This window comes from Schistocerca piceifrons, chromosome 2, assembly GCF_021461385.2.
Source record: "Schistocerca piceifrons isolate TAMUIC-IGC-003096 chromosome 2, iqSchPice1.1, whole genome shotgun sequence".
Taxonomy (NCBI): Eukaryota; Metazoa; Arthropoda; class Insecta; order Orthoptera; family Acrididae; genus Schistocerca; species Schistocerca piceifrons.
Window position 1 is genome coordinate 740,819,432 of NC_060139.1, and position 27,758 is coordinate 740,847,189.

The following is a 27,758-nucleotide window of genomic DNA, read 5'->3' on the forward strand; positions in this document are numbered from 1 at the left end:
GTATATCGTGTTTCTACAGAATGATCTGCCAACGTTGCTCGAAAATGTCCCACTGGAAACGCGTCGACGTATGTGGCATCAGCATGATGGTGCAACTGCACATTCTGCAATTAACACTAGGCTGATCCTTGACAGGATGTTCGATGGGCGTTTCATAGTAAGTGGAGGACGCATAAATTGGCCAGCCCGTTCTCCTGATCTTACATCTCTGGACTTCTTTCTGTGGGGTACGTTAAAGGAAAATGTGTACCGTGATGTGCCTACAACCCCAGAGGATATGAAACAACGTATTGTGGCAGCCTGCGGCGACGTTACACCAGGTGTACTGCGGCGTGTACGACATTCATTACGCCAGATTCTGTACCTAAGGTCCATCACCGTTCCCTTTGGATCCCTACGTAATTCGGTGCTCTCCGATACACACGATCGAACAGCGGAGGAGTGGTACTCAAGCGTCAACTTTAGGTTACAATATCTCTGGATGTAATTAACATTTTACAATGCTACAAACGGCACTGATTACGTATTTGTTTATATGTTCAGATGTGCTAACAAAACTAACGGGGTTCCATTAAAAAAAACGTAGGTTTGTGTTAAAAAACATACTTCCGTGCATTTTTTAATGGTTTGTATTAACCAATTACACTAGCCCCTCTCCTCACGTTCTGTCTGTGGAATCGATTCGTCAGTATTTGATGTGGTTTACGAAATATATCCAGCGGTAATGTTAGGTGACTCACTCTGTATATTAGTAACTTCAACTTTCCTTTGCTGAATATGTTCCCGATGCATTAAAGATCCAGTTATTCTCAATTTATCATACACATATTTGAATGTACAACTTGTAGTGTGAGTACATTGAGGATATCTTTCAGCATCTCTAGCTCTCACTGAATTTCGTTTGCATTCTCCATAAATGAGAAGCATATCGACTTATTCTTCGAAGGGATACATCATTCACGTTCGCTTGATTCGAAGATACTAGTCTTACCATTCCTATTAGTGTTACATTGCGAAACTGTCGAATGGTGTTTACATATCAGTGGCACGTTAGATGGATACGCCATATTCGGCGAATATTTACTATTTGCACAGTGTATGAGAGAGCATTGTACGAGCATGTGCTTCGATAAATGCCGAAGTGATAAGAGGATTGCAGCACTGCATTGATACCAATGGTCGTCTTTGAACACCTTCTGTAAATGGACGTTTATGCTATTCCAAATTTTTAGGTGTGTCCATTGATGAGAGATTAAATTGGAAGAAACACATTGATGATCTGCTGAAACGTTTGAGTTCAGCTACTTATGCAATAAGGGTCATTGCAAATTTTGGTGATAAACGTCTTAGTAAATTAGCTTACTACGCCTATTTTCACTCATTGCTTTCATATGGCATCATATTTTGGGGGAATTCATCACTGAGGAATAAAGTATTTATTGCACAAAAGCGTGTAATCAGAATAATAGCTGGAGTCCACCCAAGATCATCCTGCAGACATTTATTTAAGGATCTAGGGATATTCACAGTAGCTTCCCAGTATATATACTCTCTCATGAAATTTGTTATTAACAACCAAACCCAATTCAAAAGTAATAGCAGTGTGCATAACTACAATACTAGGAGAAAGGATGATCTTCACTATTCAAGATTAAATCTAACTTTGGCACAGAAAGGGGTGAATCATACTGGCATTAAAGTCTTTGGTCACTTACCAAATAGTATCAAAAGTCTGACAGATAACCAACAAGTATTTAAGAAGAAATTAAAAGAATTTCTGAATGACAACTCCTTCTACTCCATAGAGGAATTTTTAGATATAAATTAAGAAAAAAAAGAAAAAAATATTAAAAAAATAAAAAAATAAAAAAAATAAAGTTGTTATATTAACTTAAGTATGTTGTTAAATTAACCTAATTATGTCATGTATTGGAAAATTTGACTCGTTCCACATCATTACGAAATATCGTATTCATGATCCATGGAACTAGTATTAATCTAATCTAATCTCTAATGCCACCTTTGTGACCTTCATTGACATTCAAAGAGCATACTATTACACATTATTGGATTCGTCTCGATAGCTGCTATCAGAAAATGGGTACCAAACTATAGCATTTTTATTTTTAATTCCAAAGTTGACCCTCATATCTCTGATGTGACCCCACCTAGCGACAAAAAACCAATGTCATATTATGGCCCCTATTGTCCAATGCAACATTTGTCCCACAAACGTTTCAGCTACTGTCATACATTCGGAGTTATTCTAGGTGACAATAGTTAGTGACTTACCCTGTATACTTTTATTAATAATTTTTATTAATTATTTTTTTAAAATCGTCCTTTGTGGTCTTTCCCACATTTAATGAGGAATAAACCATATGATTTATTCTTAACGTTTCTGTTATTGTACTCATCTGCTCTAGTATACCACAATGTTTGGAATTATTATACATTTCGATGCACTCTAAATAACGTTCTTTTGACTCGTTTTGAACACATTTTCAACATTATAACAACAACTAACAGTTAACACAATGCTCCCCTATAGCACGCAAGAGACTGGCAAGGTTATTGACAATATTGCTCACAGATGACGCAATATTTCTGAGCAGTGGAAAATATTTAAATATTTCTTGATGTTCTCATTATTATTAGGCAACCTCTCCATCTGACCAGTAGGCGCTTCAGGAAAAGTTGTGCAATGTTACTGACTACATAGAGGGCGTTTTAGGTAACCTTTCTTTAATAATGATGTGGTTGGTTCTATTGAAGAGGAAAAATTCTGTGTTTATGTGAAGGTCAATTCACACTATGAGGTGTTTCAAAATGGACATACCGGTTTTAAGGCTTTGTAACATTTACTGCATTCAGCTTACATTATTATAAAAACACATTAAGTGAATGAACAACTCAAACAGCTCTCCTTACAACTATTCAATGTGAGCATTATTTGTCTCACAGCGCACATTGAGCTGATAGGTGAGTTCTTCCCAAACCTTGATCGGTGTGTCTGAGGTCACTGTTGCAACAACCATTTCAGTCCTGTTTCTGAAGTCAAGTACCCCAGCATCTAGTGCAAGTTGATACACATGATCCTTTAGGAATTGCAAAGGTAAAAATCGTTTTGCATCAGACGAGGTGACGGTGGAGGCCATCCGTAACAAGCTCTGTCATCCCGCCACTTGCAACCAACGTAGTTTAACGATTCGTTTAGTGTGTCACGCCAGAGACGGTACACCATCTTCTGCCAAATAAAGTTCTGCGGTTCAGCTTCTTCTGGTATAAAGAAAGAGCCCTAGTTCTAACAGATCAAGATACGAAGCACCAGCTACAGTTGCTGCACAGAAAAAGAAAGGCTCTTAAACGTTCGGCTGGGATATGACACAAGGAACATTTAATTAGGGAAGTCTCTTTCTACTGTGCCATCTCGTGGGGTTCTGGTGACCCCCAAACACACACATCATGTGTGTTCACATTTCCACTTACATGAAATGTTGATTCATCACTGAAGAGACACGATCCAGAAAAGCTTCATGGTCATGCACCACATTTTGTTTGCAAAGTTGGTAAGTAGACCGTAGTCTGTAGACTTAAGAGGTTGTAACAGGTTTACAAATAAAAATATCTGAGCTACTCTTTCATTTGATGCACTATTTGGAATTGTAAGTTGAATATAATAAATGCTAAAACATATTAAAACAGGTTATTCATTCTGAAACACCCTGTATTCCACAGCTGCGCCATCATGGCAGCATCATGGCAATGTGTGTATTCACACTGTCCTCATGTGAAGTCAGTTCAAGTCATGTGATCTCAACTTGCTTGGCTACCCTCAACTGTTTTTTCGAGAGAATTTCGGTCTTCACAAGACGATTTTCATCTGTTTTTACTCGCAAAGTGTACATACACAACATGGTAGGTTATATACGTGGTTGCTGGAGTTCATATTTGTACGAGAATTACATTTATTAGACTCAAATGGTTTACAGCTTGCAGGGATAGCTTGTGCATTAGAGAAGGAAGACAGAAGTGCAAAACAACACAAAGTAGAGTGCAGGTCCGAAAAATATTTTTATATGGTACAGAAGAGAACTTCACACCCTATACAAGGTGCTCAAGGAAGAGAAATTTCCATTTTATATTTTAGAAATTCAAAACACCGTTTTTTTCATTTGTTACGTCAAACTGCACTCAGAATTACTAAAAGGAAGACAATGTTACAAACTGCCATCAGTACCATGAAGATTCAGTTTGCAGCATTTATGTTTGTTGCCAATCCAGTGAACATTTTTTTTTGCGATAGCCAAATCCCCCTCAAAACCTCTCTCTTGAAGATTTGAAGGCTTTCTATGCATAATTTATCTGGCTTTTAACAGTTCAAGTGCCTTATTCGTACTAGGGTTAGCTGATGAAACCACTTAAATGTTGCCAACAGATAGTTGCAAAAGTGTTTCACACACAACCCAGAGCGCTATTTAAAGCCTGCCACAAACTCATATTCAAACAGACAACTACAATACATTACCTAGTGTTCACAAATAGCGTTTTGCCACTTCTGCAGTGTCTCAAGTTTTCAGTACTTCTCTTTAAGAAACATACAAATGCCTAACAACATACCAATAAATTCAAGCTACAGCTATATTCCAACCCATTTAATTGTAATATATTCTATACGGTACCAGCAAGTATAAAAATCCACTTTATAAATGTAGCAGAAAGCAAATAATTTAGTTTGATCTTATCATACAATTCACACTGCTGCCTCACTGCTTCATTTAATCTTTCGTTATTTATTAGAAATTTTAACAAAAGAAACAACGAAATGAAACAATTTATAATAGATAACAAAAATAAAGAAAGCAAACAACTGTTATCCACCACGAAAACCGCGACAAAACGAAACATGGAGATGTGCACATGGCCACGTCAGGAAGAAATGAGCTAGGGAGTCAAGTGATCAACGACCAACAGGTGATGTCAGCCATCAAATATTTCTTCTCAAGAAAACTTGGCGGTGGTGTGTCATGACATGACATGAACAGAACAGAGAGTGTGGATGCTGATGTTTGAAGTGCATTGCAGAATGTTTTGATGGGGCATGCCATGACATCGTGATGCTCAGTATGAATTAGCTTTTATTTGGGACTCAGAGAAAAAGACAATTTTTAAATGTAGCACATTATATGGTCTGCCTTCCCGTATATTAGATATTTAATTTGTTTCTCTATGAAGATAGGTGTTTGTGTGCTGTATTTGTTCACAAAAATTTAAAACTACACATCTTGTATTTTAGGCATGGTGGAGGGGGAGGGGGCCAGATGGTGCTACAAGCTTTTTCTTTATGTTGCTTTGAAGCCAGCACTGTCATGTCAGATGCCCCAAAACATTAGCAGAATGTTGTTTACGACTGCTTCTTTTTCTTCAAATGTTCAAATGTGTGTGAAGTCTTATGGTCTTATGGGACTTAATTGCTAAGGTCATCAGTCCCTAATCTTACACACTACTTAACCTAAATTATCCTAAGGACAAACACACACACCCATGCCCGAGGGAGGACTCGAACCTCCACCGGGACCAGCCGCACAGTCCATGGCTGCAGCTCCCTAGACCGCTCGGCTAATCCCAAGCGGCTTCTTTTTCTTAATTCCTGTTGTGTGCACGCAAAAGCTGTTGTAAATAGAAAATGTTGCAGTGCTTTTGTGAATAACATAGCGTCAGGAAGACATTTGCAGATGTTTTTTCTGGTGTTAAATGCATATTTAATCCAATAATACGAGCATTTCACCTCATTAATTTAACTTTCTTTTTATTATACGTTTCGAATAACCAAGAAGAGAAGTATCGACCAATGGCTTTGCCTCAGTGGTGACATAGGTTCCAGTCAGATCATCGAAGTTAAGCGCTGATTGGCTTGTCTAGCACTTGGATGGGTGGCTGTCCAGTCTGCTGAGAGCGCTGTTGGCAAGTGGGGCACTCAGCCCTTGTGAGACAAATTGAGGAGTTACTTAACTGAGAAGCAGCGTCTCCAGTCACGAAAACTGACAATGGTCTGGTGAATGTGCTGACCACATACTCCTCCATATCCACATCTATTGATGCCAATAGGATGATACGGACGTCGGTCAGTACCGTTCGGTCTTTCGAGGCCAGTTTGAACGGAATTTAGTTTTTAAGAAGAGAAGCGTGTGATATATAAGCTTCCTATCACAATCCAACATTTTCCTTATCGCGGACTGAGAAACTGATGTTTGGTTTATGTCCTCTTTCTGAAAATGTTGGATACATATTTTGCTATGATTGGCAGCCTTTCCTGCTGCCCAGAGGGCTTTTCGTATTGGACTAACAGGTGCTCTTAAAGCCAAATAGCATAGGAATAGAACCACTACCGTAAATGTAAATAGCGCAATCGAAATTCATGTACATAAAAGAAAATATCGCTTAAACGAGACCACTTATGAATGAAATGTTATTCCTTTACACTTTAGACTGTAATGAGAATGATTAGTATACCCATAATGACGCAAGCTGGCATTTTTTTATCAAAACGCTTTTACAAGAAGGTGACGTTTGGGGAAACTAACATCGCAAACGTCGGTATCAAGTCTGTGATGCTTACGACATTCCCCTTGATTTTAAATGCGAACATTTTAAGTTATGCTTTACCGTGACTGTTACTGACATTAAACGAACAACAAATTTATTGTCGCCAGGCATTGTTTATTTATCTCCACAATGCGTTTCAGAAGTTTAAACCTCCGTCATCAGGTGGATTTACATTTGTTAGTATGACGTGTGTTTGTGTGTGTGTTGTGTTACGAGTTTTTGGAGGAAGTTGTAGCACTGTCTAGTGGAGAAACAAAACACTATTTCAGAACGTGGTTTTGGGATGTGATGTGTTAAGGCAGTGAAAGGAACCTGTTACCTCTGGAAGTACTCTGTTTTACTTATTTCATTTATACCGTTAGATATCCTCAAAACCATGTTCTGAAGTAGTGTTTTGTTTCTCTACTAGATTGTGTCACAAGTCCCACCAAAAAATCGCAACACAACACATACACACGTGTCATACTAAGAAATTTAAATCCACCTACTGATGGAGGTTTTACCCTGTGAAACGCGTTGTGGTGATAAATAAACAGTGACTGGTAACAACAATCCTTCATGATTTTAGGAATCGACCCTTTCAATCGACGTATATCATATTTTCTTTGGACGAATAAGTGGAATGTCTTTGGACCATTTATATTTGGAAGGAAGTGGCTTCCTTTTCTTGTGGAGTATGAAAGATGACTGGGTTTAGTGAGAAGGTGAGGAAAATAAAGTTTAATTGTTTTCAAAACTGTATCATTGAATAATAATTTGTTATAGTATACTTGTTGGTTCATCTATTTTGCATTGATAAATTTTAGACGGTCGTGTGTAGTGTGCTTTGTATGTATTTTCGTCGTAACATCCACGTGGTAAAAATCAAAGTAGATGCTGTGGAGTAGTTCATCCTTCAGGAATAAATACGTGATGACGCATGTATCTTACCTACATTAACTGATGTAGAATGATTTAATATGCAGTCTGATATTCATTGAACGCATCATTTGAGTCGTCGTTAGACCTTCGCTTACCGAATATGTTTGTTTTTTGCATATGCTGACTTCGTGTTACAGAATCACTGGAAAATAAAGTCGTAATAGCTCTAATTATGTGTTTCAGAATTAACTGTGGTTAAATATTATGTAGTTGCTCTGCATATGTGGTTTTCAATTTTTATGAAGTGTGGTTAATGAACCTCTTCCAGGCAATCTTGATCGACGGGAGGGGCCATCTCCTGGGACGGCTTGCGGCTATAGTTGCTAAGACTGTTCTACAGGGAAATAAAGTAATTGTCGTGAGATGTGAACAGATCAACATTTCGGGAAATTTCTTCAGGTAATTAATGTAATTTCTTTGTTACTTCATATCAGACTTTGCAGTGATGTCATTGGTAATTTGCGCCTGAAGCGGCATGTTGAATAAGACATACTGAGCATATTCTTATGTAAGAGCATCGTAGCATAAATGTAACACTGATAGTTAAGTGAGACAATACGTTAATACCTATGTAGTAGCCAGAGTGTAGAATGAGATAAACGCCTAAAGTGTGTGTTAATTCAAGGTTGTTATTCATTTCCTGGATGCCAAATTTCAAAGGCCGCCTGTTATACAGACTAAAATTTGTGGATGGTTCTAATGTGGGTACTAACATTGTCACAGAGAATGTGGTACATATGGTAACTGTATTTTTCATGTATGGTAAATTTAGTATGGACAGTTCTAATTAAGTTTTCCCACTTGTATCTCGTGCCTGTGTTATATGAGTCACAAAATATGTATTATGCGCACCAATTTGAAAGTTGGCGCAGTTGCAGATGGGAGCCACTGTAAAGGCATTTCCCATTTAGTCACTCCTGTCAGCCAGTGCACAGAGTGTCGACTTTGTGCGAGTAATAAGTAATTGTCGTGGGAGCCATATCAGTGATACTATGTTAACTCACATCCAAAATATCTGCTTCTAACAGATTGTTACCTATAATGGCTTATGAAAATGGGCAGAATCCATTACTAGTCAGCCTTGAAATAGTAGCTTTGGTGTTCAACATTTGTCTTCATGAGAGCTGTAAGATGTAACATATTGAAAATATGTATCTAGAAAGCCTCCTTGTAAAAATTCTTGTCAGATTGAAGCTGAATCATGCAAAGATTTTGTTAAACTCGCTGTTTGCAAATTCGTTCTTCTGTAGGCTATATTTACCATCTGAAACAGTTCACTTTTTCGTGACCAAACTGAATAGGCTCATGCTGTTAATAGCACAGCATCATCAGGGCTATTAATTTTTGTATGCATATGCAGCTGCAGCTACTCATGAGTGGACTTATCCATACCAACTAAGTTGACACATGGTGTGGTGGTTGATGCGAGTGACTGTAAATGTATTTTCCATCCATTTACAGCCACCACATCTGCCATCACAAAGTGTCAGCTTTATTCAGAGGTAATAAATTTTCGTGCAGTATGGATTTACATTTGATGTTCATCTCCAGTTTTGTAATGCTTCAACCCATAGATTGGCATGAGACCACTGGTGGGCACTGCTGAACCAAGTGCCATGCTCAGTGCTGGCTATGCAATTTTCATAACTGTGCATGTGCTAGTTAATCAGTCTAAAACTTTCAGAAAATTGAGGATTGGTCTAAATACCATTGAATCCATTTGTCATCAACGTAAGTTTGTCAGTGTCTTTCATATTGAATAATGGGTTTTCAGGTAAAATTTTATTGCCCTAGCTCTTTTGTAAACAGGGCTAAAAATCCCCTTTTGTGCTATAAAAGTAATTGTCTTTTTTTGGGGGGGGGGGTAGATTCTACTCGTGTGGTTGCTGCTCAAATTTTGTTTCTTTGTAAATTTTGTAGTTTCATTCTGTGGTGACTTGAAATTGGCAACAGTTAGGACATATTGATGGTGGTTACATTACAAACGGGACATTGGGGGGGGGGGGGGGGGGATGACTGTGCAGTCATTTAGCTGTTGCCAGTCAGTGCATGCAGAACAAAATGGACAAATTGTCCCACTCACTTGACTGGGGAAAAATTTGAGGTTCCCAAAATAAGTATGTATAATAATTTTTGCTATAGTGAAGTGTCAGTAAAAATTAAATCTGAAAAAATTTAATTACCAGTAATATCAAAACTAGAACAGTCAAGTTTTAACTTACAACCTGCAATTGAGATATCTAATAAAATAGTGACTGAAGGTGGCTTTAGGGATGTAGGCAGACTGGACAGTTAGATCTGTCTCTAAACATTCTGTGAGAACTGTATCTCTGTGTGTAAAATAAATGCCAAATCTAAAATTCTCCCAAGCAAGCCTGAACATGAAATATTTGTGTCTGAATAAGTTTTATATTTATGTATGTAAGAACAGAATAAAAGAAGTACTTATACTAAGCAAAGAAAATATAACAAATAATGCCATACTTGCAGTGATAAAATTGAATGGTTGTAGCCCTATTATAGGTCTAAATTTCAAAATATTTAATTGGCCATGTAATGAATTAGTCATACCAGCACTAACTAGTAACCTGTAAAAAAAAAAGTTGCTAGTTGATGCCCTCTGCCGTAACGTGTTTCTTTGGTGAATCGTGAAGTCAGAAGCATATTTACATTCCAGAGTCTAGAGATGCATGTTTCTTGAGAACTGCATCAGTTCTAAAGCTTCTGACCCGGTCTTGTGATTGGATGCTATTCTAAGAGTTAATGTAATAGTTATGCTTTTTTACACTGAGTCCTGTGCTTTTTACATAGGGAGGTGACTTGGGTGCATAATACTCTGATTAACTGCCATTGAAGAGAAACCTTCTGAAGAAAGTGTTTTTAAGAGCTATTAATGTGCAGTTTTATATTATCTTCTGTAGATCCACATATGAAATGCAGTAATAATTGAACAAAGTTGGGCATTAAAGACAAATCTTTGGGTTTGGGCAACTGCATCAATCCTAGTAATTGGCCTTTCATGTCATTTCGTGTATGATTGTGTTGACTTGTTAATTTGATGCCTTTTATGGGGCCGCTCATCTCAAATCTATTAATTATGTAGTCTGGCAATGATATGCCTCAAATAAAAGATCTGTAAATGTTCCGCATAAGCTTCTTAATAGTAGCTTGAATAAGGGTTACATAAGCTTTGTCCTCTACTTGGTTACATTTGAAGAAATAGGTACATCTCCCTGTGCTGAACTCCTAAGTGTGGAGGTCAAGTAAATAGCAAAATGTGTTGTGTAGATCTTGTACTTTGTTTCAAAGTTAAATTGATCAGTGACGTTTTTCATTGTTTTCTTCTGTTATGTGGGTCAATTATGTGAATTGTTGATAGCTGTTCAATTTTAGATTAGTGATCTCAAATTATTAAATTAAAAACTCACACCTCATTTTTATATCTTAAGGAGTTTGAAAAATGTCTAAATTTTACAAGAAGCGATTGATGACAAAATCATAGCCATCCTATGTTAACTGAAAAGATTGATATTAGTTTTCGTAACATAAAAGTGATAGTCAGATTAATAACATTTAATTATATGTTTGTATCAGAGACTTTGTTCTGAAATGTAATTCTTGCAGACCGTTATTTTAGGGAAAATGCTTAAAAATATTACATTTTTCCAGGGCAAAGTTGAAGTACCTCTCATTCCTTCGCAAAAGGTGCAATGTTAATCCAGCACGAGGACCATACCATTTTAGAGCACCAAGCAAGATATTGTGGAGAACTGTTAGAGGTTTGTAAATTTACTGTTAAAGGCCACTTGAAAACTATACGTTTGTTCAAGTAGCAATTGGAGATAGTTTGAATGCTAACGTTACTACAATTGTGTTGCAATGTACAGTTAGATATTCACACGGCTAGGGTGCTTATCCAATTTTGTTCTGTTTACTTAGTTGTCAGTGCAAAAGTCTTCAGTCGTATTGGATTCCATTGTTTCAGAGTTTGTAGTTTGTAGTGCTAAGAAAGTGCTGTGATGTGTGTGGATACATTAGAGGCATATCAAAAGCAGTCTGTTGTGCAATGTAGTAAATATTTGGAAATAAGACATACATATAAATTTTAAAGCACATATGGTACAGTTTACCTCTTTCAAAACCAAAGGAATGCTAATTCAATGTTGTAAAATTTGTCTTGATTGTAAGAGTTTGTTGTGTTGTTTGCAAGCCAGCTGGTGTGGCCGAGTGGTTCTAGGCGCTTCAGTCTGGAACCGCGCGACTGCTACAGTCACAGGTTCGAATCCTGCATCGGGTGTGGATGTGTGTGTGTGTGATGTCCTTAGGTTAGTTGGGTTTAAGTAGTTTCTAAGTTCTAGGGGACTGATGAACTCAGATGTTAAGTCCTGTAGTGCTGAGAGCCATTTGAACCATTGTGTGTTTGCATACTCCATTGTAAAGGGGAGATGTTGGTCTTGCAGCTAACGATTAGTTCCCCCCCACAGGTATGTTGCCACATAAGACAGAGAGGGGGAAAATGGCACTTAAGAGGCTTAAAGCTTATGAAGGTTGTCCACCACCTTACGATAGAAGAAAGAGGTTTGTGGTGCCTGGAGCTATGAGGGTTATGTGCTTGAAACCAGGACGAAAGGCAAGTACTTTGTCAAAGTATTATGTTGTCATTAATTTTAAATTATCTACATATTTCAAATGTGATGTACAGCTGTCTTTGAACATGCTGTGAATAGGCTTGTGTGGCACACCAAACATGATAATCGTTTACTTCATGTGTAGAAGTTCTACTTCAAATGAAATTCTTTTAGGTAGAAATGACTTTCATGCCCTATGTAAAATAAACCTTGTGACTCTCTCAGTGGAATGTTAAAAGCAAAAATACCAAACATAAGTCTGGTTTTAACTTGTTTATTTGAATGCTGTGACATCAGATTTGTGGAAAAGGATGTGACATTGTTCCTCTTATTGCTGTGCTCATTGGCCAAATATTCCTGAAAGCTCTTGACAGGCCTTTGATTAATATTGGAAATTTTGTTTCCTTCAGCCAAGTTCATACTATTTTTGAAAAATTAGCAAAATGCTCTGATTACACAGATAACACAACTGTGCTGCTCTGAATTTCTTAATTAAGTACACAAAATGGATGAGGCAAATTATTGAACAAATATGCTCTGCATTATGTACAGTCACACTCTGTGGGTGTCTATTCCACTGTGAAGGTGTGGGTTGGTTCTGTGAGGTGTGCTGCTTTTACTTAAGGCTCGAAACTATTTATTCCACAGTGATGAATTTGTAAACTTCACATTTTTATTTATAACTATTGAATTACACACAAGAAACAGTCTGTGAAAAGTTATTCTTTCTTATTGCTCCTTTAATATGCAAATGTATTGAACATAAAATTGGGGCTAATGTTTTATTACTCTGTAATTTGTACTTTTGCTCCATGCTGCAACATTGAAGTGTGTGCTCTTAATGTTATCCATGGCTTCTGATGAAGCATTTCACAAAAAGTCTTAGAATAATATTTACTCTTGACATATGTTAATTGTGAGACTAATAATTATTGCTAAATAGTACCTAATTTTAACATTTTTTCTTGTTGAGTAAAGTCAATGATTATTTATTACCTACATTATTTGAGTATCCATGATACAGAAAATGTGAATGAGACTAAAATTGGTTAATGTTTACCCATAAGACTCAGTGCTTCATTTTGTAACTTCTTGTTTGTGTTATCAGTACTGCCATTTGGGCAGACTCTCTCATGAAGTGGGATGGAAGTACAAGCAGGTTGTTAGGACCCTTGAAACAAAGAGGAAGGTCCGGTCTGTACTGAATATCCGCAAGCGTAACTGTCTTAAGGTATGTACTGCAGTTTGCAATATTATGATTTTAGTTTGTGAATTTGGTTTAATCTAATAAGATCCATTAACCTTTAGTCAGTGGCATAAGATGGTCCCCCCAATAGTTGCAGCAAGCTGGGCAGGTAGTTTTGAGGACTACCTTGACTGGTAGCATAAAGCTCTTTTGTAAATTTCTGTGGCAACAACTCATGTGGTTGCAGCTCTGTAGAAGACTTGTTTCATATGCAGCCATTGACATTTTGCAGTTTTTAGTAGTACTTCAAACTGTCGGGGATCATCTTACAGACTTGACTATAGTGCTTGTATTTTTGTTTGCTACTAGCAGGAGTTAGTGGCAGGATTAGTCAAGAGTCTGTTTCTGTCTGGAGAAGCAGTAAGGCTATTTTGTGTAGTCTTTAACATGTTAAAGTTTGAGACAGGTATAATCTGCCATCTCATGTTCATTCTTTTATGCTTGTACTGCCAAGTACAATCTGCCCAAATGTTTCTCCAAAAGGTGCTACTTATGAACTAGCATGACATTCTTTCACCAGTGTGTTGTAATTAAGTTTTAATATTAGTTCCTCGTGAACATTGAAGGAAGGTAGACTGTTGCCTTTTGCTTTCGTCAAAACTATTCATGTTAGACAGCTGTTCCTTTAAGAAATCCCTAAGGTCAGAATATATTGTAGTATAAACTTTAAACAAACTTTTTCGTACTGTAATGACAAGAAATGCAGGGTGGTATTTTCAGGTGAACTGCTTGTTGAGCAAGGGACCCATTTTTTTTACTGTAATAACTTGTTTGCAATTATTGGCCCACATGTGAAATGAACCTTTTTTTTGTTGTTGGAGACTTGAAATATAACTGAATGTAAACTCAAGTGTTCACTTTATTCTCAATGTAAGTTATGGTCTTGTTTGAAAGCACGTATCCCATAAAGTATACGTTTCGACTAGGGCAGACTGTTACATTCTTGTCCCCTGAGAAGAAATTATTTTGCTTGCATCAAATGGTAACTACTCTTATTACATTATACTACAATGTAATAACAAAAGTTATCATTTGATGCTGCGATAACTGATAGAGAATAGCCGCTAAGAGCATCAAGGCTTTGCCCAGGAAAAATTGTTTCCTGATGCTTCAGGGAATCATCCTTTTGTAATGAAAGAGTGTGGCAGTGAAAATTGTTGAGGGAGCAAAAGCTTGATTGCAGTAAGCTGGTTCAAATGGAGGTTACAGTAGCTATGCACAGAAGCAGGTGCTAGAGGATTGTGTACTGTGGAGAACTGCATCAAACTAATCTTCAGATTGGATAAAACTGTTGCTGTATTTTATTTCCACATTCTAAACTATGCACAAGTGATGGTGGCTGGTTCAGATTGCAGGAAAAAATTGACTTTAAAACAGTTCACACTCGGGCAATAAAATGTTATGTGGAAGAAACATGGTTGTGACATTAACTGGTTCACACAGTGACAACAATAAGACAGTGACACCTGTATCTCCTGGTGCAACAGTGCTGAATGCTCCACGTAACAATAAATAATAATAATAATAAAATCGTGTGACGAGGGCTTCCCGTCCCGTAGACTGCTCGCCTGGTGCAAGTCTTTCGATTTGACGCCACTTCGGCGACTTGCGTGTCGATGGGATGAAATGATGATTAGGATAACACAACACCCAGTCCCTGAGCGGAGAAAATATCCGACCCAACCGGGAATCGAACTCAGGCCCTTAGGATTGACAGTCTGTCGCGCTGACCACTCGGCTACCAGGGCGGCTCCATGCAACAATACTCAAGGGGAATTGAGTCATCCTCTGGACCTCAAAAGTTTTTATGTAGAGGAAGCAAACTTTGTCCATATAGTTACTCAGTAAAACCACACTTCCATCTAAATTAAAAACAATGGTTTTTGGGTTTGTGCTCATTATCTATCTACTATTGGTATTTCTTGTTTGATTTTGAGGAAACCATTTGGCAAAACATCATCTTACATTCCAACATCACACCAAGATGATAAACTTGTTTGCTTTTTGCTACTGCTCATAGTTATTTTGGTAATTTGCAAGTAAGTAAATCAGTGGAAATATTTTGTAAAGTTTGGAGTGAAGTATGCAGTCACTGGCCAGTTTACATTTGGTGGGTTTAAGGTTGTAGCTTGCAGCATATGAAATACAGCTAACATAATTTTTAACACTGGAGGGGAAGTTTTATATTTCTGTCCTCAGGGCAATGTGAGGTATAATGCACATTGTTATTGTGTTCGGCAGCTACATGTCACATTGGTGCTATTGCTGCCTGCTGTGTGGAGCTGCCTTGTGTTTCTTTTACATAAGTTGCTGATAAAAGCCAAAGCTGGAAATGGAAAACTTATTGAAACAAAGATGTGGGGAGTGAAAAGCTGAAAATGCTGGCTGGATGTTCTTTGTCTGTGCTCCATGTGGCAGATATTCTTAAAGCTAAATACCTGTTACTTCTGAATGAACAGGTGGATGAAGCGGAGGATGCCACAATTTTTTTATTATACACTTATTCCACTTCTTCATTGTTCACCTCATTGCAGAACTCGCCACACAGTCATTGTTGGTGACTGATCTTGCTTTAAATTCAATGATTTTTCTTATGAAAAATTGCTGTAGAGATGTTTACAAAATCATGTAACATTATTGGTTGAGCTAGATTTGTGAAGCTGCTGTGCTCAGCCATCTGCAATTGCCGTGGATCAACTTAGGTTGACATAACTATAGCTGGTGTTGCTAAAAATAAACTTCTTTGGTGGCATTTTTATGATTCATGCGCTTTCAACAAATATCATTACTGTAATGAGTAGCTTTTCAGTAGGAAAAACAGCAAATTCGAAATTTGTCTTGCTTTAAGTAGGTAATGCTAGTTGTCACTGTCTGGATTGATTCTGTACAATTCCAATTCATTATATGGGTGCGCCCAGTACTTCTTTTTCTTATTACTTGAAGCCACAATGTGCTCTTCAGAAGTGCTCATTATTGAAACAATCAGAAATGTGATTCATGCTGTTTTACTGTATGGAGTCACATTGCTGCATATTCTGTCATCCTAGTGGAAACAAAAGTGTTGCACCGGTAAGTGTTCTGCAACTTCTTTTACGTGTCATTTTGTGTGTTGTATCGTCTCAGTGTGTCTAATGCTCCTGAAGAGAAAATGTTGAAATTAAGTCTTCACAAATCAGTAACGAGGAGAAAATTGTGCTGCTTCTGCTTTATCTTTGGTATCAAAATTATTTAATAACATTTCAGAAATTTGAGTAGTTATGCAGGCTTTGCTCAGAGTTGTAAGTGTAATGCGATGTGTTCATATTGTTAAATCACTTTCCAAGTTTGCATCAATTCATTTTTATCAGTGTTAGAACATATTCTAAATTCTCCTTTGCATATGTTTCATATTTGCTCTTTGAATAATTTATAAAGAACTGATTGTAGGGGAATTAACTGAAAATGATACGGTGCCTGTAATGTTTTGTAGTCCATAGACGACTATTTTAATATGGCTAACCCTCACTACCTCCATTTAAGTTCCATAATTTTTCTTATCTATCTTGCTCTATCTTCAGTCTTGATCTGTAATGTGATGTGGAATCATGTTTGAATGGAAATATGGATACAAAAATTTTCAGTGGTAACATTGTCTTAAGCATTAGTAGCAATCTCCTTTTAGTAGTGCATTTTCTTTGGTTAGCTGACAGCAGTCAAAAGTATGACTTCATATGTCAAACAGAATGTAATAGAAATTGAAAGCTGCTCACTTGCAGTCCATTGTCCTGCACAGGTGCATCTAAGTTTTGAGTACACACATCAAAAAGGTTTTGAATCACCTCGGTTCAGAGTTATGGAAACTGTACCGAAAATTAGAATAGAGATCAAGAAACATCGTTCCCACCCTTTCTATTGCTCATAAAAACCACACATTGCATCTTGTGCCACCATACAGCAAGACCTTCAGAGGTGATGGTCCAGATTGCTGTACACATCGGTGCCTCTAATAACCAGTAGCATGTCCTCTTGCATTGATGCATGCCTGTGTTTGTTGTCATACTATCCACAAGTTCATCAAGGTACTGCTGGTCCATATTGTCCCCAGATTGGCGATATGGCGTATATCCTTGAGTGGATGGTGGGTCATGTCGTCCATAAATAGCCGTTCTCAACCTATTCCAGGCGTGTTCAATAGGGTTCATGTCTGGAGAACATGCTGGCCATTCTATTCCAGTGATGTCGTTATCCTGAAGGAAGTCATTCACAAGAACGTGATGTCAATCCTGAGCGGTCCATCCGGCATGTTTTTGGGCCCATCTGTACTGTGCTGCATGGTGTTGTGGTTGCAAAGATGGACCTCGCCATGGATGTCAGGAGTGAAGTTGTGCATCATGCAGCCTATTGTGACAGTTTGAGCTCTAACAAGACATCCACTAGCTGCACTAAAAGCATTATTCAGCATGGTGGCATTGCTGTCTGTTCCTCAGAGCAATAATCTGTAGGTAGCAGTCATCCACTGCAGTAGTAGCCCTTGTCTGGCCTGAGAGGAATGTCAACAGTTCCTCTCTCTGTATTTCCTATATGTCCGAACATCGCTTTGTTTCTTAGACACCTGGACACTTCCCTTGTTAAGTGCCCTTCCTGGCACAGTTGGACTTGATCAAACTGCGGTATTGAAAGGCATGGTTGAACTACAGACAACACGAGCTGTGTACCTCCTTCCTGGTGGAATGACTGGAACTGATTGGCTGTCGGACCCCCTCCGTCTAATAAGGGCTGCTCATGCATGAATGTTTACATCTTTGGATGGCTTTAGTGACCTCTCTGAACAGTCAAAGGGACTGAGTCCATGGTACAATACCCACATTAAACATCTTCAGGAGTTCTGGAAACCGGGGTGACTAAAAACTTTTTCTCTCTCTGTGTGTGTGTGTGTGTGTGTGTGTGTGTGTGTGTGTGTGTGTGTGTGTGTGTGTAGACTCATTGTCTTCCCATCATTTCCACTCCAGTGGTGTGACAGAACACAGCTTGTTATGTAGAAATACTTTATTCCTTAATACATTACAAAAATGCACACGACAGATGTGATATGGGCAGTGTCCTGAAAACTTCTAGAAAACTGTTTCTGTAATACTAAGACACCACAATGGTTTCTTCAAAATTGTTTTCTTTGTCAGGGATATAGACGAATATTTTTTGTCACAGGTTCTCTCCAACAGTATGGTTTTTAAAAGATATTTTTCCCGTCAGTTTAGAAATAAGTTGCCTTCCACCTCACATCTTACTGAAGATGTTAAAGTATGTGGATAAGTCCCAAGTCCTCTACACCTGCTTTCTTTCTCCTTTCATAAATCCAGTTACAAAATTGTTGCATGCATGACCCTCAGCCAACATACTTTGCAGTGATATAGATAATCTTAATACTTCTCTAAATTCTATCTAGTATTGTTAAAACTGATGGTGTAACAATTTGTGACTTCAGAAAATATACTATTTGTGCCATCAATTTTGTCATGTGGTCCATGCTGGCAAATGTAACACAGTGCTTCTTGATGTACAAAACACTGAAACACTTAATTGCCAACTATATCTTTAAATTTTTTGTGCATGGAGTTGTAATGTTGTTTCCAACAAATTTAGAGTGCCAAGCAATTATGCATTTGTGTAACAAAAATGAGAATACTCTTCAAAGAAAAAACTGTTCCCATTCATTTTTAAAGGCTTTTGGTAACTGGTCACTAGTCTGCTCTTTGAGTGTATGTTCCATTAGAACAGCCTCTGCAACTTCGAACTTCTTTTATCGTGAGGGATAAATTTTGCCGACATGATCATCTTGTCAGCTTGAGTGGTGGGGAAGGTTGTATGACCTGACCCATTTTCCAGCCTTCTCAATCAATTTGCACAAAGAGATGTCAAGCTTTGCATGCACATGGAAGAAGTGGCGTGGCTGCTAAGGCTTTCCCAAGTATGAGTTGCCCAAGTGCTGGCTACAGTAAGATGAGTTATTTCAGGTGGTGGGAGACACAATATTGTACATCGATGATTTTTCATTTAACTGTTCTAATATTATTTGATTACTTTTCTAGCCATAACTTATTTGTTAGTTATGTTGTTGTTCACTGTGCATTGTACGTTAAATGTCCATCAGTACTGCCTGCCTTGACTTAAAACATGAAACATATTTAAATGTTGTTAATCTTCTTGCAGAAGCTGACTAAGGAAGCTGGGCAAAAGGTGGCGAAACAAGTGGAACCATTCACAAAAATAATTAATTCTTATGGCTATAACTGAACTGAGTGAATAAATCTGTAATTGAACACTATTTTGTCTTTTCATTTTGATATCACCATTTCAACAATTTGAATGACAGTAGAAGTTTGCATTCATAATGTCTAGTAATTTCTGTAAATTAATGGTAGTGATAGACAATTACTGCTGGACTGTATTCTAAGAAGTTTAAAACCTGGAATATTTGTTTACCAAACGGTTGAAGGATTTCAAATTATCAACCACCACCCAACAAACATTGAAACTGACCACATCCTAAAAACTAGCAGCAGCCTATACCAAAAATTAACTATAGAAGAAAACTACCACATCCAAAAATCAATAGCCCAAGGAAAGAAAGTACTCAATGGGAATACACATCACGGTGCAACAACTCTCTCTTTGCCACAATAGTACCAAAGTAAAAAACACACACACAAATTCTCTCTCTCTCTCTCTCTCTCTCTCTCTCTCTCTCTCTCTCTCTCTCTCTATTATATATATATATATATATATATATATATATATATAAAGATGATGTGACTTACTATACGAAAGTGCTGGCAGGTCGATAGAAACACAAACGGACACATACATACACACAAAATTCAAGCTTTCGCAACAAACTGTTGCTTCATCAGGAAAGAAAGAGGGGAAAAGACGAAAGCAAGTGGGTTTTAAGGGAGAGGGTAAGGAGTCATTCCAATCCCGGGAGCGGAAAGACTTACCTTAGGGGGGGAAAAGGACGGGTATACACTCGCGCGCGCACACATACACATATCCATCCCACACATATACAGACACAAGCAGACATATTTAAAGACAGAGTTTGGGCAGAGATGTCAGTCCAGGTGGAAGTGCAGAGGCAAAGATGATGATGATGATGATGAATGACAGGTGAGGTATGAGTGGCGGCAACTTGAAATTAGCGGAGATTGAGGCCTGGTGGGTAATGGGAAGAGAGGATATATTGAAGGGCAAGTTCCCATCTCCGGAGTTTGGATAGGTTGGTGTTGGTGGGAAGTATCCAGATAACCCGGACGGTGTAACACTTGTGCCAAGATGTGCTGGCTGTGCACCAAGGCATGTTTAGCCACAGGGTGATCCTCATTACCAACAAACACTGTCTGCCTGTGTCCATTCATGCGAATGGATAGTTTGTTGCTGGTCATTCCCACATAGAATGCGTCACAGTGTAGGCAGGTCAGTTGGTAGATCACGTGGGTGCTTTCACACGTGGCTCTGCCTTTGATCGTGTACACCTTCCGGGTTACAGGACTGGAGTAGGTGGTGGTGGGATGGTGCATGGCACAGGTTTTTACACTGGGGGCGGTTACAAGGATAGGAGCCAGAGGGTAGGGAAGGTGGTTTGGGGATTTCATAGGGATGAACTAACAAGTTACGAAGGTTAGGTGGACGGCGGAAAGACTCTCTTGGTGGAGTGGGGGAGGATTTCATGAAGGATGGATCCCATTTCAGGGCAGGATTTGAGGAAGTCGTATCCCTGCTGGAGAGCCACATTCACTCTGGTCCAGTCCCGGGAAAGTATCCTGTCACAAGTGGGGCACTTTTGTGGTTCTTCTGTGGGGGATTCTGGGTTTGAGGGGATGAGGAAGTGGCTCTGGTTATTTGCTTCTGTACCAGGTCGGGAGGGTGGTTGCGGGATGCGAAAGCTGTTGTCAGGTTGTTGGTGTAATGGTTCAGGGATTCCGGACTGGAGCAGAGTCGTTTGCCATGAAGACCTAGGCTGTAGGGAAGGGGCCGTTTGATGTGGAATGGGTGGCAGCTGTCATAATGGAGGTACTATTGCTTCTTGGTGGGTTTGATGTGGACAGACGTGTGAAGCTGACCATTGGACAGGTGGAGGTCAACGTCAAGGAAAGTTGCATGGGATTTGGAGTAGGACCAGGTGAATCTGATGCAACCAAAGGAGTTGAGGTTGGAGAGGAAATTCTGGAGTTCTTCTTCACTGTGAGTCCAGATCATGAAGATGTCATCAATAAATCTGTACCAAACTTTGGGTTGGCAGGCCTGTTTAAGCAAGAAGGCTTCCTCTAAGCGACCCATGAATAGGTTGGCGTACGAAGGGGCCATCCTGGTACCCATGGCTGTTCCCTTTAATTGTTGGTATGTCTGGCCTTCAAAAGTGAAGAAGTTGTGGGCCAGGATGAAGCTGGCTAAGGTGATGAGGAAAGAGGTTTTAGGTAGGGTGGCAGGTGATCGGCGTGAAAGGAAATGCTCCATCGCAGCGAGGCCCTGGACGTGCGGAATATTTGTGTATAAGGAAGTGACATCAATGGTTACAAGGATGGGTTCCGGGGGTAACAGATTGGGGTAAGGATTCCAGGCATTCGAGAAAGTGGTTGGTGTCTTTGATGAAGGATGGGAGACTGCATGTAATGGGTTTGAAGGTGTTGATATACATAGGCAGAGATACGTTCTGTGGGGGCTTGGTAACCAGCTACAATGGGGCAGCCGGGTTGATTGGGTTTGTGGATTTTAGGTAGAAGGTAGGGGTGCGGGGTGTTGGTGGGGTGAGGAGGTTGATGGAGTCAGGTGAAAGGTTTTTAGGGGGCCTAAGGTCCTGAGGATTCCTTGAAGCTCCGCCTGGATATCGGGAATGGGGTTACCTTGGCAAACTTTGTATGTGGTGTTGTCTGAAAGCTGACGTAGTCCCTCAGCCACATACTCCTGACGATCAAGTACCACGGTCATGGAACCCTTGTCCGCGGAAGAATGACGATGGATCGGTCAGCCTTCAGATCACGGATAGCCTGGGCTTCAGCAGAGGTGATGTTGGGAGTAGGATTAAGGTTTTTAAAGAAGGATTGAGATGCAAGGCTGGAAGTCAGAAATTCCTGGAATGTTTGGAGAGGGTGATTTTGAGGAAGAGGAGGTGGGTCCCCGCTGCGACGGAGGACGGAACTGTTCCAGGCAGGGTTCAATTTGGATGGTGTCTTGGGAGTTGGATCATTAGGAGTAGGATTAGGATCATTTTGCTTCGTGCAAAGTGATATTTCCAGCAGAGAGTAAGAGTGTAGGACAGTAAATCTTTGACGAGGGCTGTTTGGTTGAATCTGGGAGTGGGGCTGAAGGTGAGGCCTTTGGATAGGACAGAGGTTTCGGATTGGGAGAGAGGTTTGGAGGAAAGGTTAACTACTGAATTGGGGTGTTGTGGTTCCAGATTGCGTTGATTGGAATTTTGAGGTTTTGGAGGGAGTGGAGCTGGAAGTGGGAGATTGAGTAGATGGGAGAGACTGGGTTTGTGTAAAATGAGAGGAGATTGAGGTTTGCTGGAAAGGTTGCGAAGGGTGAGTGAGTTGCCTTTCCGGAGGTGGGAAACCAGGAGATGGGATAGTTTCTTGAGGTGGAGGGTGGCATGCTGTTCTAATCTACGGTTGGCCTGTAGGAGGATGCTCTGAACAGCCGGTGTGGATGTGGGAGATGAAAGATTAAGGACTTTTATTAAGGATAGGAGTTGACGGGTGTGTTTATTGGCTGAGTTGGTGTGTAGGTGAAAGATTAGGTGGGTGAGGGCAATGGATTGTTCAGTTTGGAACTGGTATAGGGACTGATGGAAAGAAGGGTTACAGCCAGATATGGGACCTTTAAGTGCGAGGGCTTTGGGGGTAATGCCAAATGTCAGACAAGCCTGAGAAAATAAAATATGGGAGTGTAATCTGGCTAGGGTGAAAGCATGTTTGCGGAGGGAATGTAAATAAAACTTAATGGGGTCATTGTGGGGATGGTGTGAGGGTGACATGGTATTAGAAGGTGGAAAGTGTAACATGAGGCTGAAATGAAAATGAAAATAAAAATATATGTGGAGGGATAAAGGTGGACTGGAAAGTAACTGGATATCTGGTGTGAAAAAAGGCGAAAAGGTGTTGGTTACAGATGGGCTATGTTGGACTTGGGTTGGTAGACAACGATGTGCACAAAGGTGAGGTGGTTGTGTTGCCGCCAAAACACGTTGCAGGACGGAGAAATTCCGGGAAAATTTCGAAAAAACTGCGTGTAATATATTAAAAGGAGTGGTTTTGTGGTGGCAGATAATGAAAATCAGGCTAACAATTGCCTGACGAAGGAAATAACGACATTAAAACGTGGGAAGCGGCTAAAAATTATCAGTGATGTGGGAAAAAACGGAAATGGAAATAAAGCGGCGGTAGTGTTGAAAGCGGCAAAAAATTTTTTTCGTTATGATTTGGTAGTGGGTTACGTATTATTGGGTATATATAGGCGGGATAAAAATTGTGTAGCAGATTACGTAAAAAGGAGAAGGTGAATACAAAGTGAAACTACTGGCAAATACAGATGGTCAGCTTCACACGTCCGTCCACATCAAACCCACCAACAAGCAACAGTACCTCCATTATGACAGCTGCCACCCATTCAACATCAAACGGTCCCTTCCCTACAGCCTAGGTCTTCGTGGCAAACGAATCTGCTCCAGTCCGGAATCCCTGAACCATTACACCAACAACCTGACAACAGCTTTCGCATCCCGCAACCACCCTCCCGACCTGGTACAGAAGCAAATAACCAGAGCCACTTCCTCATCCCCTCAAACCCAGAATCCCCCACAGAAGAACCACAAAAGTGCCCCACTTGTGACAGGATACTTTCCGGGACTGGACCAGAGTGAATGTGGCTCTCCAGCAGGGATACGACTTCCTCAAATCCTGCCCTGAAATGGGATCCATCCTTCATGAAATCCTCCCCACTCCACCAAGAGAGTCTTTCCGCCGTCCACCTAACCTTCGTAACTTGTTAGTTCATCCCTATGAAATCCCCAAACCACCTTCCCTACCCTCTGGCTCCTATCCTTGTAACCGCCCCCGGTGTAAAAACCTGTGCCATGCACCCTCCCACCACCACCACCACCTACTCCAGTCCTGTAACCCGGAAGGTGTACACGATCAAAGGCAGAGCCACGTGTGAAAGCACCCACGTGATCTACCAACTGACCTGCCTACACTGTGACGCATTCTATGTGGGAATGACCAGCAACAAACTGTCCATTCGCATGAATGGACACAGGGAGACAGTGTTTGTTGGTAATGAGGATCACCCTGTGGCTAAACATGCATTGGTGCACGGCCAGCACATCTTGGCACAGTGTTACACCGTCCGGGTTATCTGGATACTTCCCACCAACACCAACCTATCCAAACTCCGGAGATGGGAACTTGCCCTTCAGTATATCCTCTCTTCTCGTTATCCTCCAGGCCTCAATCTCCGCTAATTTCAAGTTGCCGCGACTCATACCTCACCTGTCATTCAACAGCATCTTTGCCTCTGCACTTCCGCCTCGACTGACATCTCTGCCCAAACTCTTTGTCTTTAAATATGTCTGCTTGTGTGTGTGTGTGTGTGTGTGTGTGTGTGTGTGTGTGTGTGTGTGTGTGTGTGTGTGTGTGTGTGTGTGTGTGTTGGAATGGCTCCTTACGCTCTCCCTTAAAACCCACTTCCTTTCGTCTTTCCCTCTCCTTTCCTCTTTCCTGATGAGGCACCAGTTGGTTGCGAAAGCTTGAATTTTGTGTGTATGTATGTGTCCGTTTGTGTTTGTATCGACCTGCCAGCGCTTTTGTATGGTAAGTCACATCATCTTTGTTTTGAAATATATTTTTCCCACGTGGAATGTTTCCCTGTATTATACAGGGTGATTCAAAAAGAATACCACAACTTTAGGAATTTAAAACTCTGCAACGACAAAAGGCAGAGCTAAGCACTATCTGTCGGCGAAGTAAGGGAGCTATAAAGCTTCATTTAGTTGTACATTTGTTCGCTTGAGGCCCTGTTGACTAGGCGTCAGCGTCAGTTGATGCTAAGATGGCGACCGCTCAACAGAAAGCTTTTTGTGTTATTGAGTACGGCAGAAGTGAATCGGCGACAGTTGTTCAGCGTGCATTTCGAACGAAGTATGGTGTTAAACCTCCTGATAGGTGGTGTATTAAACGTTGGTATAAACAGTTTACAGAGAATGGGTGTTTGTGCAAAGGGAAAAGTTCTGGACGGCCGAGAACGAGTGATGAAAATGTAGCACGCATCCAGCAAGCATTTGTTCGCAGCCCAGGAAAATCGACTCGCAGAGCTAGCAGAGAGCTACAAATTCCAAAATCAACTGTATGGAGAGTCCTACGAAAAAGGTTAGTTATGAAATCTTATCGTCTGAAATTGGTTCAAGCACTGTCTGCAGCTGCCGCCAGGCAGCCCGTGACAGAGCACTTCATCACTGGCCTCCAAGAAGCCCTGATCTTACCCCCTGCGATTTTTTCTTATGGGGGTATGTTAAGGATATGGTGTTTCGGCCACCTCTCCCAGCCACCATTGATGATTTGAAACGAGAAATAACAGCAGCTATCCAAACTGTTACGCCTGATATGCTACAGTGTGTGGAATGAGTTGGAGTATCGGGTTGATATTGCTCGAGTGTCTGGAGGGGGCCATATTGAACATCTCTGAACTTGTTTTCGAGTGAAAAAAAACCTTTTTAAATACTCTTTGTAATGATGTATAACAGAAGGTTATATTATGTTTTTCATTAAATACACATTTTTAAAGTTGTGGTATTCGTTTTGAATCACCCTGTATATCTGTGTGTGTGTGTGTGTGTGTGTGTGTGTGTGTGTGTGTGTGTGTGTGTGTGTGTGTGTGTGTAAAATGAGGGAAACATACCCTTGTAACTGCCCCCAGTGTAAAACCTGTCCCATGCACCCTCCCACCACCTACTCCAGTCCTGTAACCTGGAAGGTGTACACGATCAAAGGCAGAGCCACGTGTGACAGCACCCACGTGATTTACCAACTTACCTGCCTGCACTGTGGAACTTTCTATGTGGGAATGACCAGCAACAAACTGTCCATTCACATGAATGGACACATGCAGATAGTGTTTGTTGGTAATGAGGATCACCCTGTGGCTAAACATGCCTTGGTGCACGGCCAGCACATCTTGGCACAGTGTTACTGTCCAGGTTATCTGGATACTTCCCACTGACACCAACCTATCAGAGCTCCGGAAATGGGAACTTACCCTTCAATATATTCTCTCTTCCCATTACCCACCAGACCTCAACCGTGGGTTGCGAAATCTTGAAATTTGTGTGTGTGTTTGTGTTGTTTCTATCAACGTACCAACGCTTTCGTTTGGTAAGTTACAGACTCTTTGTTTATATATAACATCAGAACAGTCCCAGTACCTTCTCTGATTTTCAGAATATAGCATAGAAATCTATGGTATTTGATGACTTTTACAAAAAGTTAGAATGTAGAATTGTATTACTTTAGTATGACAGGGGATAGTATCCGATGGCTAGAGATATACAGGGTAATATCTGGAATATTTTCGGTCATATTAAAGCAAGCCTCCAGAACAAAACTCTTGGCCATGGCCTAAGACTACTGTGCTGCACACAGAATATCGCGGAAGTAATTTGCCTCTGAATGTGATATGATACAATGATTTCTGAAATTTTACCAAAAATAATTTTGTAATTTTCTTAACAACTTTCTCACAGGAAGTTTCTCTTGGTCCTACAGAACAAAAATACATCAGCAACATTTTTTTCTACACAGTTTCACAACTCTTATAATTTTTTTGTTTTATTTGAGAATAATTTTATGTTTCTGAAATACGATGCAGCATATGCACCTGTAAACTTTGAGGATGTTCATATTTTTTTTCATTCCAATTACATTAGTGATCCTGTTACTACCACAGGTTGAAGTAAAAAATTATTTTCCTCCAAAATTTCTTGTAATGTTACTTCTCGTTATTTACTACCAGCTGGGGAGAACTTTTTCGGGAAGTACTCCGTCATATTCTAGACTAAAAATAGTTGCCCAATATTTTTTTAAATTTTTACAAACATTTGAACTTATCACTATAAAAAAAACTGGCAATGCTGTAAAGACAGTGAGATGATCTTGAAGCCCAATTTCTGTGCTGGCCACTTTACTGTACAAATATGACAAGGTGTCAGTATGCTCAGTAATCTGATGCCATGCCTATTGTGGGCAGTTGAGTGGTCAATTTAAGTTTGTAACACAGTGTAATGCAACATAGTAATTATGTGGCAGATGTTTTGAACTGTGCTTGGATGAAAT

At 39.8% G+C, this 27,758-nt stretch overlaps 1 protein-coding gene across 1 annotated transcript; it reads left to right on the forward strand.

Annotated features, from left to right (window-relative positions):
* Positions 1 to 7,165: 7,165 nt before the first annotated feature.
* Positions 7,166 to 19,702, forward strand: LOC124777252 (60S ribosomal protein L13a). Its single transcript, XM_047252579.1, has 6 exons — positions 7,166 to 7,310; positions 7,796 to 7,926; positions 11,197 to 11,306; positions 12,012 to 12,157; positions 13,264 to 13,386; positions 19,588 to 19,702. The coding sequence occupies exons 1-6, from the start codon at positions 7,290 to 7,292 to the stop codon at positions 19,669 to 19,671; spliced, it is 615 nt and encodes a 204-aa protein (XP_047108535.1). The 5' UTR covers positions 7,166 to 7,289; the 3' UTR covers positions 19,672 to 19,702.
* Positions 19,703 to 27,758: the final 8,056 nt, after the last annotated feature.

Bases quoted from the DNA above. Each gene is read 5' to 3' on its own strand.
- LOC124777252 (XM_047252579.1), top strand. From the start codon at position 7,290: ATGACTGGGTTTAGTGAGAAG. The intron at 11,307-12,011 runs GTTTGTAAATTT...TCCCCCCCACAG, and splicing joins ATTGTGGAGAACTGTTAGAG to GTATGTTGCCACATAAGACA. The intron at 12,158-13,263 runs GCAAGTACTTTG...TTGTGTTATCAG, and splicing joins GCTTGAAACCAGGACGAAAG to TACTGCCATTTGGGCAGACT.